Source organism: Aulonocara stuartgranti, assembly GCF_965226115.1.
Source record: "Aulonocara stuartgranti genome assembly, chromosome: 8".
Lineage (NCBI taxonomy): Eukaryota > Metazoa > Chordata > Actinopteri > Cichliformes > Cichlidae > Aulonocara > Aulonocara stuartgranti.
The window spans coordinates 10,327,370-10,348,200 of record NC_138959.1 but is presented as its reverse complement, the minus strand read 5'-3'; the positions used below and the strand labels follow the sequence as shown (position 1 = coordinate 10,348,200).

Genomic DNA, 20,831 nt, shown 5'->3' with positions numbered 1-20,831 from the left:
CTCCTCTCTACTGGCCAATCACAGCAGCTCCTCCATCACTTACAAAGCCGAGAAACGATGTGCCTGTCATTTCTTTAGAAAATAACTCATGGCAAGGTTTTCAGCAGCCCTAGTGCATAACTTCATTACAGTTTCACACACGGCAGAAAACCCAGAGCAATATGCATATTTACAAATGTGGCACAATAACAGTATCTTTATTGACACACAGCTGGCTTGGGATCTAACAGTAAATAATGTTTTGTGTTCTACTACATCATACATGTAAGCTGTTACACACAGATTTCCGCTTTATGTGAAAAGAAAATTGTAATAAAGCACCTCTTCTCTTGATAAATGCACTCCAACTTAGTCTGAGGGCCATGCATGGTCCAATAATTTCAAATAGACTTCACATGTATACTGTTGCATCATCTGAATATGTAGAAATATTAGCCATATATATGGCTAATATTTCCGACTTTCTGGCATTCATGGTGTATGATATTTCACCAAAAACAGCAAAATAATTTCACTAACATTTTCCATTTCTAATAAAACATCTAACCAGGAAACTCTCTGAATGCTGTCTACAAATTTATGTTTAATTGAATCTCTAAAACATCTTTTATTTGATCCCGTTCTGGGTACTTCAGTTTTTGATCACCATTTATGATCACTACACCCAATTGCTACACATATTCCTCTGGAGTATAATTCTGTAACACTGGTAAAGATGTGCTCATTTCAAATAGAGATTTTGGTCCCATCTGCCGTATTATTGATAAAACATAGATAATGTGCATTTGCTAGTTAGAAGCTTCTTTAAATTTTTTTTTTTAAAGGAAAAGCTCTGGGAAGTCTAATATTCAAGTCATAGATCTCATAATCAAGATGACACACCTGATCTAATATGTTACACATTGTATCCAGATGCAAGATGGATCTAGAGGTATAACAGAAACATAAAATATTTTTTTAAATTTCCAATACTGTTAATTTACAGCAGCTGTGGCATAAATATTGGACAAGGTGGTGGTTGCTTAAATTTGTTAAACTCTGTATGTGTGCTTACATAGCAAAAGGTTGCTGTCACCAGTCATTCAGGGAGGAGTAAAGTTAGGCTATTTTTGTCAAACAATTACATTTCCTATCCTTCAGAAAAAAACACAAGAGACAAAAAGCCTCTTTGTTGACAACTTCCTCGGGCAACCAGTGCCATGGTAACAATCCTCAGCGGGAAGAGTTGCTGCCCAAAAAAGGTCAGGATGAGTGAAGAAGTCACATGAATTATGTATTAACCCCCTAACTGACTCCATTACTTTGGTTGACCCCAAGCTAATTCTATTTTGTCATTCACAGTGCCTTCCATTTTCTTTCTAGTATAATATGGAACATGAGCCATTTACAAGCAGGATGACATGAGATGTGACCTCTCTGCTGAAATGCTTTCATATGTAGCTTTGGAAAATAACTTCTGATTATACTGAGTACGTGTCAAAAAAAAAGTCTTGTCACTAGTTCTGTCACTTTGTCCAAAACAAGCTCAAGTTCCTTTGAAAACATCTCCTGAACAAAGCAACTCTTTGAACCAACAATGAGATTTCAGCATTTCATAGAAATTATGGTAAATTATGGGTATTTAATGCTTTCCACAAAGGAAGTACAGAAGGAAAGGTGGAAAACAACTGAATTTAACAGTATTTAAAACTCAAACTCAAGCAGCAGTCAAGAAACCATTCTTAAGCAAGGAAAACAGGAAGAAAAGGCTGGTATGCTATGCCAAAATACATAAGTACTGGAAATTGATAATCAGTGGGAACAGGTCCTAGGAAGTGATAAATCAAGGACTCAAAATTGTGGTTAAAATCACTGTCAAAGGAGGTCAGGAGAGAGGTGACAGTGAGTGTCTACAGTATATACGCAGCTAATCAACGTTGTTGACAGGCTATGACAGCGTCCTTATGTGCCGACACCAGTGTTTTAGCTAACAAAGCGGTGCGGCTGATGTGGAGTGAAGCCACGTTAATGGCAACGTGTACAACCATTGGAGATGTGAGCAGGACAGACGGAACAATTGACAGAAAAAGTGTGGACTTTATAGCAGTTTTTAAATTGTGTTGAGGCCACGTAAAACCAGAGTTATGATAAAAATATATGCAATGTTTTTTTTTCCCCTGAATATTATCATTGTTTATGTTTACTGTGGGAAGCAACGGTAAAAACTGAGTTTTATAAGGAAAGTGCTTGAAAGCACTCTCTGCCAGGAGTGATACATCTCGGGCCTGCAGGTATCAGGCTGTTGTTCTCCTTTATCTCATAGTGGACAGAAATTATTTCTTGGAGTGACCCAAATAATTTGTGTGGCATCAGATTTGATGCAGAACACCTGATTGTTCTGTAAATAGTTTGAAATGTTTATTTTAAAAAAAATTCCTTGGCTGCATTTTTAGGTGAACAGCAAAAAACTTTGTTGTTTGCAAAACTAAGTTATCTTTTTCAAGAAGTAACTATATAATTCATTGCCCAACATTATTGACTGTATTTTGCAGACAGAGAGTTACAGGACTCTCCCAGACCACAGACTCATACACATAATACAAGTCAGAGCTTTATATATATATATATATATATATATATATATATATATATTTTATATATATATATATATATATATATATATATATATTATATATATATATATATATATATACACACAACAACACCCAGCACGCCCCTGCAGGCGGTTTATCCTTCAAGCTCGGGTCCTCTACCAGAGGCCTGGGAGCTTGAGGGTCCTGCGCAGTATCTTAGCTGTTCCCAGGACTGCGTTCTTCTGGACAGAGATCTCCGATGTTATTCCCGGGATCTGCTGGAGCCACTCGCCTAGCTTGGGAGTCACCGCACCTAGTGCTCCGATTACCACGGGGACCACCGTTACCTTCATTAAATAAATATAAAAGGAAGTTTTCACTTCCAATAGAGTTAAATTAATACACATGTCATGAACCAGTAGGCTAAAACACTTAGTTAAAAGTAGTCTAACATAAATGTAAATGCTGTAATTTCATTTCATTTATTTATTTATAAAGCACATTTAATAACAACAGGGATTTGATTATTTTAATAAACCAACAACAATGACAACAATAAATATTGTAGAAAAAAATACTCATATTATGGCTTCAGCTGGTCTGTTAACAGCCTCCAGGGCCCTGTTTCAGGAAGCCGGTTTAGAAAACTCAGAGTTAAAAATGATACGCAGGGTTGAGTAACCCCGAACTGTCCAACTCGGAATATTCGGTTTCAGAAAGGCTGATAACAATTAGTTCAATCAACGCGGAGTTGCTTTAACCCCAAGTGAAGCGCGCGGACGAGGATACATAAAGCCCTGATAAGCGGAGCACAGATTAAGCGAGTCACCATGGAGACGGAGGGAAAGAAGGCGCGGTCAATGTATTTCACAGCGCTTGAGGCCGAAATTCTGATGGCAGCATATGCCGATAACATGCAGATTTCTCAGAAAAAAAGTAACACAGCCTCAGCTGCAAAACAAAGGGAGCATGCATGGCAAAACATAGCCGACAGAGTCAATGCGTGAGTGTTAATATAAACATTGATCTAGGGATTTCCACCCATTTAACACGTTATTTTATCATATGTTATTTTATTTGTTATTTTATACATTTTATTTTGTGATGTGATGTGAGCGCAGGTGCAACCCAACAGGCCCCAAACGTGCCTGGCAGAAAGTAAAAATGAAATATAAAAATATAGTCCAAACAGGTGAGGTGTAATTGTATTATGAGCCACAGTGCTTGGTCTGTTTGTCCGATGTAAATCAATTGCAGTTAGAGGCTACATTAATTTTCTTTCTGTAAGCACTTATTGAAATTATCTGAGCACATTACAAGTACATATTTGCTTACTCTGTATGCTCAAATGTGGCCCGTTATAGCCAACAGAAAAAAAGCGGAGGCCCGAAAAACAGGTGGGGGTCCTCCACCACCACCACCACTCACAGAGGCTGAGCAGTTGGCCCTCAGCCAAAACAGTGGGCGCCCTGTGGCCGAAGGCATCTCTGCGGGGACATCCTCTGAGTCAATAACCCCGCAAGACACAAGTGCCTACGTAGGGGGTAAATTCAAAATAATACATGATGTGCATACATCCTTTCTTCACAGTCACCTTTGCAGTGCGACTCATTCATTTGATAAACTCTTTACCATAATGGATTATTTTGTAGTGAAGTTATTTTCCTACTGATTTTGCCTTCCCTCAGTCTTGGTTGTCTTTGAGAGCATAATGACAATGAAGTGTAAGGTGCTTGGTATGTTTGTTAATTGCCATTTGGTCCCTTGTTATAAGTGACCTGTATAAACCTCATATTCTATCAGTTGATGGTGGTGGTGTACTGCATCTGGTGCAGCCTCCTGTTGAGCCAGACCAACATGCAGTTGTGAGTAATACTCCACAGATTATATGAGTTTACAGTAGAACAGCAATGTTGTTAACTTCTTTACTACAGGAAAATAATGAAGAAACATTGACAGCTGTTACAGAGGAGGAAGCAACAGAGACACTTTATGAGGTGTACATCTTTTAATACTTTGTGTACAGGAAACACAGGCGACCAATAAAGCCAGTTGAACAAAAAATCTGTTTATTCTTCTTTCAACATGTTGAGGTGATGGGTCAAAGGAAATGATTGTGACATATGGTGTCTCTGACTGCTCTTCCATCTTGTATGTCCGTGGGAGGGTCAGGATGTTCATGGTTTGGATCACTGCTGATGTTTGGTTCAGAAGGACAGTGTTCTCCTCTAATTGTGGCAATGTTGTGAAGAATCACACATGCCACAATAATGTCACATGCCCTTTCTGGGGTGACCCTGAGTCTTTGCAGGCACTGGAACCGGGCCTTAAGCATTCCGATAGTCATTTCAATTCTGGCTCTTGTCCTGCAATTAGCCAGATTATATCGCTGCTGTGGGCCCGGTTCAGGGTCAGGGTAAGGGGTAAGCAAATAGGGTAAACATGGATACCCCCTATCACCAAGCAAGTAGCCAGTGAACTCTCCTAAGACAGAAGGATACACTTCAGTTCAAATGTCCCTGAAGCAATTGGTCTTTATATATTTTAAAGTATTCTCAACTCACCATGTCCAAATTTTGTGCTCAGTGTACATTCACGGAATATTTGTGAGTCATGGACAGAGCCTGGCCACTTGGCTTCCACATTTGTGATAATGTTGGCAGCATCACATATGATCTTCACAGTGCAGAGAACACAAATTAGCATCCATTACTATAATGAAATAATTTGTTAGTTTGAAATGCTACAGGGAACTATGTACCTGCACATTAATGCTGTGGAAAGACTTCCTGTTCACATAGTCTCCTTCATTTACTGAAGGAGCAATGATTGGAATGTGAGTGCCATCTGTACAGCCAATCACGCCTGGGAACCCTGAAAATAAATGTACAATTTAAGTAGTAGTCCAAGTATCACCACATCATAAATTAAGTTTTGGTCATCCTGATACCTGCAATTTTGTGGCATCCCTCTTTGATAAATCTTGTGGGTCTATGACCGGGGAACACAAACGAGTACAGGAGACGTTTCAGTGCAACTGTAACATTCCTGACTGCCCGACAGACGGTAGCCTTGGAAACGTGCTCAGCGTCACCAATATTATACAGAAAGCTCCCGTTTGCAAAAAACCGAAGTGCAATACAAATAATATGTACAGAACTGAGAGGATGTCCACGATGTGTCACATGCGTAATATATGGCCTGAGGATGTTATCCAAATAACTTATAGATTGTGCTGAGAAACGGTAACGTTCACACAGAAAATCATCAGGAAATGATAAAATGTCCAAACGCGCTCTGATCACTCTCTCCCGGCGGAGAGCTCTGCGGAGAATTTGGGCTTCACGATCTACTGGCTCTTCAAGGAAGGGGCACGCCATGTCTGACACTTCCTACTGTCAGCTTTCCGACAAAGGGGCGGAGACAGTCAGGGTTAGTTGTAGTAAACCTGCTAGGGGGCAGATTAGCTTCACGGAGTGTGTCGTCATAGTGACTCACTGAGGCTTCATCTGAACTCGCTTTGTGAAACCGAAAACCCAGAGTTTTCGTTAACTCAGGGTATACTTACTCAGTTTTTCCACTAAACCGGCTTCCTGAAACAGGGCCCAGCTCTAGTGTACCAGCTGTTGACCAATGCTAACACGGTGCCAAGAAAGCTAAAGAGGCACTCGAAAACAAAAACATTCCTTCTGAGTGAAATTTGGCTACATCAAAAGAGCACTGGATTGGAACCAGCAGGCAGCAAGGCCATTTGTTGGAGGCAAAGTATACGCCACCACAAACCACAAACAGGTTGTAGGAATGCCTTGGTCTCTGAGTACAATTCAAAGAAATCTGATGGCACATCAGATGGCATTGAAGCTATTTTGGGCACATATGAATACAAGTGTACCTTCACATTTTCAAAGCTGTCTGGTTTGTCATGGACTGTGACCTGGAGCTGTACTTGAAACAGATAGTTAACTGAGATAAATAGGCAATTTCTTTTTTAAATTCAGATTTCTCAAACAATAAGAAAATAATGTACAACAGAAAAATTCAGTCAACCACAGGCTAAAAGCTGCTAACAATGACGGTCACAAAAATTGTAATCACTGTATTCACCCTTTAATTAGTGATGATTAAGTAATAAATCAAAATTTTGCCACTAAATGAAAAGTAACTGATACTAATATGGTACATAGTGGGAAGATATTCTACTTAAAACCACAAATTTCAACAAACGTAGTGTTAAACAAAAAGACAGGGCAAGTATGATTAACAAATTTTAGCCATCGACTTTCTCATTCATAAAGCTATACTTCTAACACTGTTAAGAATGAAATCCCTTTTAGCTAAAGTAAAAAAAGGAGACTGGTTTAATTTCGCATGCTACAGTAGCATTGTTTAAGATCTTGGAGCAACTGTATTAGAACGCAATTTTCTGTAGCCTCAGTGTGGCCATGTCTGATGAAAACAGACAGGCACAGGGTAAACCACGGAAACTGTACCATCAGGGGCATAATTTCCAGTGGGATTAGGGGGTTACGACCCCCCCAATAATCAGACCCAACCAATATAACCCCTCCAATAAAATTATGAATTATCTTTCATAAATATTCTGTTGATTTTCTTTACTCATTTCTGTTATTGCCAGCAAAATAGTTGAATGTTTAATCATCTGGGAATTTAACCCCCCCCCCAATGTTCAGCACAAAGTTACTCTGATGTGTACCATTAATATCTGAGGAAAGAACCGGAGATCCTGTTGTCTGTCTGTCTGACAGGAGAGCATCTGTCTATCCTACGGGATCCTCACTGGCTTGATAATGCATTGCTGTTAGATTTGTTCTCACACACCCTCTTCCTCTTTTTTTCCTCCTTCACAGCACAGGGTCTTCCTGCAGAAAAAAACAAAACAGTCTGACTGTAATTCAATCAGATAGCTCTTACTGGAATGCTAATGTGACACGATGCCCTCTAAAGTGCGTTACTTGTGTTATCCTACTCCTTCCTCTGCCATATCAGGCTAATATGCTTTCAAGTTTCTTTTTTAGGAATTCCAGGGGATGCACTGATGAACCAGCTGCCCAATTTGGAACCAAAATGTTTAGAAATAGAAACAGAGTTGGAAAGGTTAGTAAAAGCCATTTGAGGCTCTCTATCTATCTATCTATCTATCTATCTATCTGTGTGCTAGTGAATACACCAACAGAAAGGGACAGTATGTTGGAGTTCTACTAAAAAAATCATCATAAAGAAGAAACTTGTCACCGAGCACTAGAGTTGTGTTTTGAAGCATTCTTAAAAGTGTGTCATCTGAAATATCGCAGAGGAATAAACCACATGAGAATCTGCCTACATAGGTAACAGGCAATAGTGTGCCCATGGCTTTGGTCTCAAAACATATGTAAACAATAGGAAAAGGGGCACCATCAAAATTTTGGTGAAAGCTTGGGCTTGCTTTTCCCCCTCAAAAGATTCAGCACAGTCTTAACAATTCATCAGATGTTACTGAAGTAACGATTCTCAGCTTTAACTGAGTTTACAGTTTTCCTCAGTCGCTTTGGTGCGTTTCTCAGAACACCATTAACATTTGCACAGCAGTTAGTGCATTTCCCAAAACAATTAGTGCAAACTGCAAAACCTAGTGGATAGCCTGCAAAAGCACGTCACATGCACAGAATTGATTATCCATACCTCAAAAGCAAGTATCCATGTCAATGAAACTGTCAGTGCCATCAAAATGAAAAGTCTTGACACCATCTTTATGAACAAGATAGTCAAATGGCATTGTCATGTTTCCACTATGACAGTTTATAATTTCAGTGTTTCCCATTGCAAAAACAATTGGTGACACCTGAAAATGCTGACGACAGCACTATGGCCTACCTGTACAGCCATCTGAAATGTGCAGTAAAGTCACTGTAGATGTTATGGGAGTCTTGGGAGTAACTGAGACACTGAATACGTACGTTTCACATTTCCATTGTGTAGAAGTGTTTGTAATCCTACAGAATTGTGCAAAAGAAAAATATGCTACAGTCACTTGTGCACTGTAGAATACATGTAAACATAAAATCACCCATTTGGTAGAGCTGTGCACTAATGTGAACAATAAACAGCACATGTAACAGTACAGTAAATCATTCTGGCACATCCAGACGTTCCTGTCTGTCTGGCCACATATTTTCATCTACATCACAACAGATGTTATCCCTCGCAATGCAGCGAGGAAAGTGTCTCCTGGAGTGGTGAATCCATCCTCTGCAGGACCCTGTTGTGATGTCGTCACATGCTGCATCCATGGCTGCTAGCAGGGCCATTTGCTCATGTGGATTTCATTTTTCTTGAGTACTCTGTCAATTGTTGAAATTGAAACAGATTCAATATTGCCAAATACCGTGTAATTCTCTATGACAGCGCTTTGTATTTCTCTCAGCTTTATTGCATTGTTTGCAATGACCATTGCACAAATGGCTTCTTCTTGCTGTGGGGTAAAAAGGGGCCCTCTTCCGCCTCCGCGAGGTTGTCTTACAATCCTATGTGGTGCAGAGTGAACTTTTTGTGAAATTGCAAATACAGTACAGTAACATGTGATGTGTCTGAGATGGCACAGTACAGTGTATTACTGTTTGCATACCTGTTTTCCCTACGGAATGTTTGAATGATTGAACTGACAGTAGTTCTTCCAATATTGGGTTGCACCCTTCGACCAGCCTCCTCCATGGTGAGGCCGTGATTGACAACATGGTCCACAATTGTAGCCCTTATTTCATTAGGAATCCGCCTATATCTGCCTCTTCTGCCTCTTCTCCCTCTTCCCCTTCCCCTTCCTCCCCGCATCCTCACCCCTCTTCCACGGTGCTGACCTTCCATTTTGTGTCACAGAAGTGTAGAAATGGTACACACTAGCTCCTGCGCAGTTTATATATGCTTGCCAATTGGGGATTCACAGGATTCATCCATAATTGACAGTGAACAAGTTGTTTGTCATTGGTTACAACTAAACTTTCACACGCCTCCTCATGAGTGACAGCTGTAATTCACCCGAGATCAATTGTTCAATTTCGGAGACATTTCCAGGGAAAATGATACAGAAAGGTATAGGATTTGCTTGACAGATGGCCAATATTTGGCATGTGATAACTAGTTCAACAATTTTGTGTGTGATGACTCAAGCAATGGATGTATGACTATTAGTTTTTTTGGGAACGACTATTCAGCATCCATAGGTATGATTACTTTTGACTGACATGACATAAGCAAATGGAAATGTCAGAAAGCAGCAGGGAAATGTATGGAAGCAACTGATTCATGTCCAAAATCATTTGCAGTTTGTTCAGAGAGAGGAGAAATTGCTACTATGATGTGCAGAAATGACTGAGTGTTGTGGAGGTTGAACTAATAGTTATGAGAATTTCAATTCTGATCTGAGAAACGCACCAAAGTGACTGAGAAAAACTGTAATAAATATAATTACATTAGCTTCGTCAGCTATTTTTATACAAAGCCTCAAAGTAAGTGGATAAACTAGCATGATTTTTTTATTTCCAACTTTAAATTTCTTTAAATTACTTTTAGTTAACATTAAAAGAAAAAAAAAAAACACAGTAAAGAAAATTACAAACCAACAAACATACAAACAGGCTGGAGTTTACATTTCTTTTCCATCTATTCCATGCACATTTCTTGTTGTGTTGTTTTCTTGGTGCCACTTCGGAGTGCTTTCCATTTCCTTCATTGTCCATCGTATTTACATCCCATCAGTCTTATATTGAATGTTATTTTTCCATCTCTGAGATACCCCCTACAAACTAGCATGACTTTAAATACAAGGATTGTTTTTAATACTTGGATAAAAATCGTTTGCTGTCAGTGACTGCCTGAGGTCAAGAACCAGTTGACATCACTGGTTTGCTGCCACGAAAATCTCTGCCAGACTTTCACTACAGCCACCTTCACTTTCTACTAGTTTGTGGGTCTCTCTACCTTCAGCTTTGTCTTGAGTAACTGAAAACTATGCTCTGTTGCACTGAGATCAGGTGACTGACTTGGCCATTGAAGAATATACAATTCCTTTGCTTTGAGAAACTCTTGGGTTACTTTGGGTCACAATCTATTTGAACTTTGAAGCACTGTCCCAAGTAATTTTCCTGGACTTGAATGAATTTGTGGACAGAATTCTGTGATCACCTACTTTAGCTTCCTTCTGTGCTCCTCTAAGCCTTCTGGTGCTTCTGAGCTACAAAGTGCATTCCTTCTTTTCAATGTAACATAAGGAACCAGATTTCTGTTGCTGTCACCAGATTGCTATCACTTTCTTCACTTTCATCAAAACTTGCGTGTCTTTGGACATATTGACAGTTCCAGTGAACAGCTACCATACATTCAAACTTTAACACTTTATTTATCACTAAATAATGAGGGGAGTTGTCAATCAGGTGAGGCGAGTAATTTGTCAAATTACTTTTGAGTCTCTGAAAATGGAAGATCATGTATAAAAAAACAGCTACAATCTCTAAAATGTTTATTCTAAATTTCTGTAAAACCCTGTGATCAATCACATCTTCATCATTTGTGTTAAAACTTTAAAATTGTTTGAAAAACGTAACTAAAGTAAACTATGTGTTACGACCCTACATTCAGAAAAATTATGGTTCTTAAATGGTTCTTCAGATGTCTTCATGGTTCTTTAAAGAACCATCATACGTCAAAGAACCTTTTTATTTTGTGGATGGTTCTTCAGCTATTACAAATGGTTCTTTAAAGAACAAAAGGTTCTTCATCCTTAGCAATCTAAGTTTGATGGTGTAAATGGCATAAGTATTTACTCACTATAACGAGGCTGTGAATTATACTGTGTGTTTTCTTTGCGTGCATGTGTGTGGGAAGGGGGAGGGCGGATTACCTGGCAATTACCCTTTAAGAGAAGATGGTAGGAAACTGAATATTCAAATAAAAGTTAGAAATATTTGCTTAAAAATATACTGGTGGCAGGGGTGGGGGCCAAAGCCTAAAGACCCTAACCCCCCCCCCCCACACACACACACACCCCTAACCCCACAAACACATTATAAATATGGTGAGTTAACAAACAGTAGACACAATACACACATTCAAATACTGTACTTTAGTTTTAAATTTTAATAAAGCATTACTATTTTCTACTCCAAGGCATTATTTTTGAGATTATTATATATTTTTGAAAATATAGCATAATGATAATACTAGTTATTGTAAACTTTACAAACCACCCAGCAGTATGTAAAGTCAAATTATAAAATACAAGTAAATAACAATTGCAGAACAGAATGTCAGTGTAATGAACACACACTTCGTTTTGACAAAGCACAGCTTAGGTAAATGATCTGAGTAGTTGTTCATCACTGAGCAATTTGTTAATATGTGTTTCGAGCCAAATAAATGACAGGGAGAGTGACGTCAGAACACGTCATACTATAACCTCCCGGGAGCGGACGGAGGGGGTCAGTCGTTGGGATGCGCATGCGCAGACAGAGTGTGCGAGCGGCGGGCCTTGACCTTTTGGGGAAAAAAAACTCACGGACAGTGACAGCGAAATGGATAACAGTCTTCAGTACCTGCTGGACTTTGAAGCTGTGGATTCTGGGACTGTTAGAAAAGGTAAAACATTTTCATTAAAACCTTATTACTGTTTTGTTTTTGTTACTCGTCATTGTAGCTTGCTGTTAATGTTGTGCTAACAGTAGCGATTAGCTAGATAAGTTAGCCGTTGAGGTCAGCGCAATTTAGTATCTGGTATACAGAAACTGTTTTCCTAACAAAACCACTGTTATAATTAGGTGAAGGTGCTCCCAGCTAATTTGAACCTTTGGCTTCTAAAATATGTGGTTCAATTGCGTGCTGCGTACATAACTTAATGTCAGCTAGACCGAAATTAAAATTTAATATATTGTAACGATGGTTAAGTGTTATTGTACAGTGACATGTTGGTGATCTCTGCACACTGTTGTTGTTCCTTTAAGATTCATGTTTGGTTGTGGTACAGGAAGGGGAGGGGGGACCTGGTTGTTTTTGTGTGTGTGTGTGCCAGGCTGGAGAGAGGAGCTGTACGAGGGCGCTCTCCCCGGAGTTAGCAACCCGCTTGCTTATGTGCCGAATAAACGGACAAACTGAGACCCAACCGTCTGGTTCTTGTGAATGTTACATTGGTGTCAGAAGTGAAGAAAGAAAAAAGAACCCCAGAACGCCCGACACCCTGTTGCTGGCGACGCTTGCCGTTACGAGACGAGGATGTTGCCGGGCAAAATTAAGAAGGAGACGGAGGAGAGGGACGTTCGTCCGCGCTCGCCCGCCCATGGAGTGAGGGAAACGGCGCTGCGGCTGTCTGCCGAGGCTGGATTTTCTCCAGGTTTGACTCGGCTCGGGAACTGTTCGCACAGCGGCCGCGATTCCGGCGGGAAGGAGTCGACCTCGCTTGGTGCGCCGTCACGTGATGTAAACAAACATGGCGGCGCCCAGCAAGCTGCAGCGAATATAAAAACGCCTAAGTTCAGCGGCAAGACGCCATGGGAAGTGTTTATCGCACAGTTCGAGCTGTTAGCTGTCGCAGCTGGCTGGTCTGAGGAACATAAAGCTCTCCAATTGGCTTTGTGCCTGTGTGAGGATGCAGCTGCATGCCTGCTGCTGCTGACCGAGGAGCAGAGGGGAGATTATAATGCTCTGGTCGGAGCACTTCAGAGGCGCTTCGGGCAGTATAACCAACCAGTGCTGCTGAGGTCGGAGTTCCACAACAGACGCAGATTGCCAGGCGAGCCCCTCCACATTTTGGCCCATGAAATCGAGTGCCTTTGCCGGAGGGCGTATGACAGCATGCCACCATCAGTGCAAGCGGAGTTAGCTCGGGACCAGTTCCTGCAGGCCCTGAGCCCTAAAGAGCTCCGCATGCAAACTCAGCTTGCTCGGCCGGCCACACTCAGTGCAGCCCTGGAGCTAGCGTTGGAGAGGGAGATGCTTGCAGGATCCTCTGGGGGCGCTGATGACGCACACGTGGTGAGGGCTGTGTCAGCACCTGTGGAACAGATGGAGACGCCAGCGGGCTTGTGCAGTTTGGTGCAGGCGGCTTCGCTGCAGTCGCCTTCCCCTCGGGCTGGCCCACACCGCCGACCACAGAGCTGCTGGGGATGTGGACAACCCGGACACCTCATCAGGCAGTGCCCCAAGCTTGCAGCGGCTCAGGGAAACGCCCACGGGCCCGTGTAGGCGGGAGTACACGGGCCTGGGAGAACGACATCCCCACGCCACCACCACCTCCACCCGGTGCGGCCATCGCTGTGGGATGGACCCAGGTTGGCGGCTTTTGCCATGTTCCAGTGACGATCGCGGGGGTGTCCTGTACGGCCCTGCTGGACACGGGGTCCAATGCAACGCTGGTCCGACCCGATATTGTCCCAACCGGAGCTGCTGTGCAACCGACTAATGTGCAACTTAAGACTGTGACCGGTGATCTGGCCCCAATGAGAGGGAGGGGAGTGTTCCAGTTCAAGGTGGGGGACCTCGGTGTGTCTTATGCTGCCTGGGTGGCTGACGTGCAGGACGCCTGCATCCTTGGGCTGGATTTTTTATGAGCCATTGGCGGTGTACTGGACTTAGGCAAAGGCTTCCTCGTAATCCCTGATGGGAAGAAGGTGCCGCTTATTCCTCCCCCGGTCTGCACAGCATCTGCCGCGGCGTCCACCTCCACCGCAGAGACCCCTGCAGACCCGCCAGCAGAACAGCAAGCGGAGGAGGAGGAGAGGCTCTTAGCAGTGAGGAGTATCTGGTCAAAGAACTGTGAGGGGCTGACTCCACAGCAGCAAGAGAGTCTATGGCAGGTACTAAAAGAGTTTAGTGACATTTTTGCCCTGAAAGAAAGTGATGTTGGCTTGACACACTTGGTAGAGCACGTCATTGAGACCGGGGATGCCCAGCCTATTAAAGTGCGCCCACGCCGCCTGCCCCTGGCTCATCAGGAGGCTGCGGACAGAGAGTTGTGTGAAATGATGAAGGCGGGCATCATAGAGCCATCTGATAGCCCGTGGGCCTCCGCGGTGGTGATGGTGCCTAAGAAAAAAAGTCCTAGGATGCGTTTCTGTGTGGACTACAGACCACTCAACAAAGTGACGAAGAAGGACTCTTACCCCCTTCCCAGGATTGATGAGTCTCTCGACTTAGTAGCCGGGTCCTCCTGGTTCTCCACCCTGGACCTGCGGAGTGGCTACTGGCAGGTGCCACTGTCCCCGGAATCCAGACCGAAGACAGCCTTCTGCACTAACAGGGGACTATGGCAGTTCAAAGTCCTGAGCTTTGGTCTTTGCAACGCTCCTGCGACCTTCGAGAGGCTTATGGACAGTGTGCTGGCTGGCGTCCCACGGCAACGGTGTCTGGTTTACCTGGATGACCTTCTAGTGCACGGGAGCTCCTTTGATGCTGCCCTGGATGCCCTGAGACAAGTGTTGGAGAGGGTGGCGGCTGCAGGCCTGAAGCTGCACCCCGACAAGTGCCACTTCATGAGGAGGGAGGTGGAGTTTCTGGGCCACAAGCTGGGTCGTGAGGGCATCAGCACGTTGGAGGAAAAAATTCACACCATTACCGAGTGGCCCACACCAGCAGACCAGAAACAGCTCAAAAGCTTCCTAGGACTGGCGTCTTATTACAGGAGGTTTGTGAAGGGCTTTTCCTCCATAGCCGCACCACTCTTCCACCTGCTGCAGAAGGACCGTGACTTCATCTGGACCCGGGACTGTCAGCAGGCGTTCGACACCCTCCGCAGATCGCTGACAGAGTCCCCAGTCCTTGCCCCCCCTGACCCCGCCCTGCCTTTTGTCCTGGACACTGACGCAAGTAATGTGGGGCTGGGAGCGGTGTTGTCGCAGGTTGGGCCGGAAGGGGAGAAGGTGGTGGCGTACTTCAGCCGGGTCCTGAACAGGAGTGAGCGGCGCTACTGTGTCACACGACGAGAGCTGTTGGCTGTGGTGGCGGGGGTGAGACACTTTAAGTACTACCTGTGCGGCACAGCATTTGTTATCAGAACTGATCATGCTGCCCTTCAGTGGCTGATGTCTTTCAGGGAGCCAGAGGGACAGGTGGCTCGCTGGCTGGAGGAGCTCCAAGCCTTCAATTTCACTGTGGAGCACAGAGCAGGGACGCACCATTCTAACGCAGACGCCCTCTCTCGCCGCCCATGTGCTGCAGCTGGCTGCCGTTACTGTGAGAAGCGAGAGGAAATAGAGCGGGAACTCACGACAATAGACGGAGCAGCACAGCTCGCCTGCAGGGCTCTTCTGGTGGTGGATGCAGCGGAGTGGAGGGCACGGCAGGAACAAGACACGGACCTGCTGCCGGTCCTGCAGTGGCTGGAGAAGGGGGAGCAACCCCTTTGGGATGAGGTCACTGGGTTTTCCATCTGTACCAGGGGGCTATGGGCCAAGTTTGCAGCTCTCAGGCTGAAGGAGGGGGTGTTGGAGCGTGCCTGGAAGGATCCTGCCACGGGGGAGGAGAGGTGGCAGGTTGTGGTGCCAAGGTCGCTGAGGTCAGCTGTGCTGGAAGCCTGCCATGGGAGCACTGGCTCCGGCCACTTTGGGGTCTCCAAGACTCTCCGCCGCCTCCGCCAGGGCTATTACTGGGGTCAACAGCGGAGGGACGTGGAGGACTTTTGCCGCAGCTGTGATGCATGTTCCTCACACAAAGGGCCACAGGACCAGTCCCGGGCTCAGCTTCAGCAGCAACCAGCAGGAGCCCCAATGGAGCGAGTAGCTGTGGACGTCATGGGCCCATTTCCTCGCACAGACAGAGGAAACCGCTATGTTCTTGTGGCAATGGACTATTTTACCAAGTGGCCGGAAGCATACGCCATCCCAGATCAGGAGGCTGAGACTGTCGCTGATGTATTAGTGGAGGGGATGTTCAGCCGCTTTGGAACAGCAGAGACCCTCCACAGTGACCAGGGGCGTAACTTTGAGTCCAAGGTATTTGCTGCCATGTGTGGACGCCTTGGGATTAAGAAGACCCGCACCACCCCACTTCACCCCCAAAGCGATGGGCTGGTGGAAAGGTTTAACAGGACGCTGGCCCAGCAGCTAGCCATCCTTACCTCAGAACACCAACGGGACTGGGATTACCATCTTCCCCTTACCCTCATGGCCTACAGGTCGGCAGTACAGGACTCCACCCAATGTACGCCTGCCCTGCTCATGTTAGGGAGAGAGCTGAGAACTCCTGCAGAGTTGGCTTTTGGGAAGCCCCCGGACGCGCCAGAGGCACCACCGGGCCGGGACTACGCAAGGAAGCTGCAGGACCGGCTGGATTCTGCACATTCCTACGCCCGAGAGCAGCTGGCGAAGGCAGGCCTGCGCCAAAAGAGGAATTACGACATCACCACTAAGGGGAGGCACTTCCATGCTGGGGAGCTGGTGTGGGTCTACAGCCCAAAGAGGAAGAAGGGACGGTGTCCTAAACTGGATAGCAGCTGGGTGGGGCCTTGCAGCGTCCTAGAGCGAGTAGGGGAGGTTGTTTACAGGGTGCAGTTGCCTCCTAGGGGGAGGATAGTAGCGCTGCACAGAGACCGGATGGCCCCCTACAGAGGGCAGTCCCTCCCCTCCTTTCCAGAGGGACGTGTACAGAGTGTCCGTGACCCTGCTCAGAGGGACCCCCGACCGGGGCTGCGTTCCCCTCCCTCGGACTCTCCACCCCAAAGCCCCGAAGCTCCGCGTCCACCTCAGGGGCTCAGGAGGTCAAGGAGGGAACGTAGGCTACCACCCCGCCTCAGAGACTGTGTCGTTCCCTCGGGGACGAGGAACTTATTGCTGGGGGGGCAGTGTAACGATGGTTAAGTGTTATTGTACAGTGACATGTTGGTGATCTCTGCACACTGTTGTTGTTCCTTTAAGATTCATGTTTGGTTGTGGTACAGGAAGGGGAGGGGGGACCTGGTTGTTTTTGTGTGTGTGTGCCAGGCTGGAGAGAGGAGCTGTACGAGGGCGCTCTCCCCGGAGTTAGCAACCCGCTTGCTTATGTGCCGAATAAACGGACAAACTGAGACCCAACCGTCTGGTTCTTGTGAATGTTACAATATTGTTAAAGTCACTGAAATGGCGCCTGAAGTCTGTTGTGGCGTGAGCTCTGTGTCTGCTCTAGAAACTCTGAAATTCTGTAGATCTGAGCCGTACACTAAATACTCACATGAACCTGTACTTTGAATTCTGTATGAGCTGTATAAAATACAGCTATGCATAAGAGTTTTGAATGAATAATTAGATTAGATAACTCTTTATTGTCTAATCGAATTATATAGAAATGAATAGAAATGTGACATGAGAAGGTGTGTCTTTGACTGTTCCTGCATAACTTAGTTTCGGACTAGTTGACAAGTTATGCTCCGGTCATTTGATGTTTCCAAGATAGATGTTCTTTTGTAATATAGTTAATTTTTTGTATATTTCATTTATCCACCATCATACATCATACATACAAGCTAAGAAGAGGTCGTTATACTAACAAGAGGTATCAACGCTGGGCCAAAGTTCAGCACATGGTTAAAGTTTGTAATCCAGCCAGGGTGTAAATATCACTCAGCAGCCAGAGCTGAAGCAGGTAGCATCAACACATAAATCTACTCTACCCGGCTTAAATCACAAGAGCACCTCTGACCAAAAAGCTGTAGATTTTTCTTGTTTGCACAAATTAATCCAGATTCACATTGTGTTCACAGCTCCAACAAAATGAGGAAGAGGAGAAACACAATTAGGTTGAATTACAATTGGATGGAAGGCGAGGACAAGGAGAAGGAAGCTTAGGATGAGGAGGAAGAGAAGCAGCAGGAGCATCTTTAGGGATCCCTATGATGTCATTGAGGTTTGTTTCATTAATATGGTCCTCTCACAAAGAAAGATGACTTGTTTTAGTTCACCTACTTCCTGTATTAAATAGTGATGTGCAAAATGTTGTGAAAAACCATGGAGCAGGCACGTATAGTGCATCTGCAGGTAAATGAACATCAAATCTCTAAGACAGACTGAAATCTGTATATTTATCACCCTTATGATAAAACCCATGTCAGCCATTGGTTTATGGACTTTGTATTTTGACGCCTCAACATTTGCTTTATTGCTGTTGCTATGTTGGGACCATATTAGGATGAGGGATCAGAATCTGGAGTCATGCACACTATTGTTTCATTTAGTGTGTATCCATAAGATTCGTACAGCAGATCCAAGTTGTGCCTTGAAAACAGGAAAGTCGTCTGCATAGAGGAGAACTGTAATAGCAGGCTTGTACAAAGTGAGGCTTTGTGCACTTGTTTTACTTCTGTCACCCTGATTTGATGCAGATTTCACTTGAAATCAGGCAAGAACTGGATTTATTTTTTATAATGTGTTCTTGTGAATTGATTGTGTATCGCATATGTTTGATTTGACTTTCTGCAAGACAACAGTCGTCCACTGGCCAAAAAAGTTTTCCAAATACCTCCACGTGATCAAGCCTGGATTTAGAAAAGAATAGCAAAAAAAAATCTGCTCCTCCTGCTTCAGATGCAATTTGTGTTTCTGTGTTCAGAGGCGGCGGCGAGAGGGGAGACCTCTGCTCATCCAGCTGGAGAGCCTGACCAGGAGGAGTCGAACATTAACTCAGCTCTTTCAGGGCACCCTGCAGACTCGGCTGTTGGCATCGACGAGGGATGACGTGAACGCCAAACTGGAGTCCATCACAGGTCAACTGCAGGTATGCGAGTCAGACCTTCTGAGGGTTTCACTTTTCTCTCTTCTTTATAATTGACTCTTTTCTCTCTCTTTCAGCTCCTTGTCTCAGAGTGGGAGGGGTTTGAAGCACAAAGGGAGGAACTTGTCGTTTGGTTGGCTGATATGGATGTGAGGTTGACCAGCTGACAGGAAACACCAGTGAAAAACTGAAACAACTGCAGGTGTGGGCTTGTTTTGATATGACATATATTTGATATGATACATACATCAGAGACATTGTCCTAAACTGGACTAACAAAGGACAATGAGTACAACATGAAACGTCCATTACATAGCGTAAGGCTGAAGTTCATTGATCATTTTAATCATAAACTTGTTGAAATGTTTTTACTGAACATGCAAACATCTGCTGATGAAAATGTGTTGATTTATTGGTCTGTTATGAAGCTATTGCTATTTCTAATGTGTTTTATCACTTTCTGATGTTTTATTAATTAAACAATACATGTATTATTTGTTGTGTTATCTGTAGCTATAGTATTTATATTTATTTATAGTATAGCAAATATATTTAATTATTACTGTTTAAAACACTAATATGTGACATGTATTAGTAGTGATGTTGTGCTGAGGGTTAAAATGCCTTTTTGTCTTTTGGTAACTACAAAATGACAAACCATTAATATATGTCTATGCTGTGCTCGTATTTATTTTACCCTGCTCAAATTCAATTTATGATGCATTTTATTTTGAAAGATTTAAAATGGTTTTTTAAAGAACCACTCAAAAAAGGTTCTTTAAAGAACCATTTTTAAAAAGGTCCTTTGAAAAACCATTAAAGGTGCCCCAAAGAACCATTTCTTGTTGGTTCTTTGGGGCACCTTTAATGGTTCTTCAATGAACCACTGAAAGAAATGGTTCTTCAAAGAACCATTGTTTGAAAGGTTCTTTGTGGCACCAAAAAAGGTTCCTCTATGGCAGGGGTGTCAAACTCAAATACACAGTGGGCCAAAATTCAAAACTGGAACAAAGTCGCGGGCTAACGTTAATATTTATTAAAAAAAAAATCTTCCTCCAGATATAAGAATGAATCTTTTCTTATGGACTCAAACAAGTTTTGCTGAAAAACTGAATATGGAACAAGCAAAGCTTAATACTAAACAATATATATATTAGCTGTATAATACCAGTAGGCCAGCTCTAATAATAATTTGGTATGGCTTCGCGGGCCAAATATAATTAGGCTGCGGGCCAGAGTTTGACACCTGTGCTCTATGGCATCACTCTAAAGAACCACTTTTGGTTCCAGTTGGCACCTTTATTTTTCTCAGTGTAGCTGGGCCTCCTGATAGGGCTTCGGAGTTGACGTCACGCCGCAATGCATTGTGGAAGCGCAGCTCCATTTTCGGGGTCTACGATCCAAACAAATACACTGTATTGGAACGGCGACTACGACAAGAAACATGCTTAAAAGCAGCTCGAAAGAAAACGGACGGTATAGAGATCGATTGCGTCCAGAGGCGAAGCAGCGGTATTTGAAAAAAATAGAGTGCATCGCAAA

The 20,831-nt window shown here is 43.8% G+C and overlaps 1 protein-coding gene across 1 annotated transcript; it reads left to right on the top strand.

Annotated features, from left to right (window-relative positions):
* Positions 1-11,760: 11,760 nt before the first annotated feature.
* LOC309713117 (uncharacterized protein) lies at positions 11,761-20,615 on the top strand. The gene is made up of 4 exons (XM_082544488.1): positions 11,761-12,197; positions 18,283-18,425; positions 19,128-19,292; positions 19,367-20,615. The coding sequence occupies exons 2-4, from the start codon at positions 18,369-18,371 to the stop codon at positions 19,454-19,456; spliced, it is 312 nt and encodes a 103-aa protein (XP_082400614.1). The 5' UTR covers positions 11,761-12,197; positions 18,283-18,368; the 3' UTR covers positions 19,457-20,615.
* The last annotated feature ends 216 nt before the right edge of the window (positions 20,616-20,831 follow it).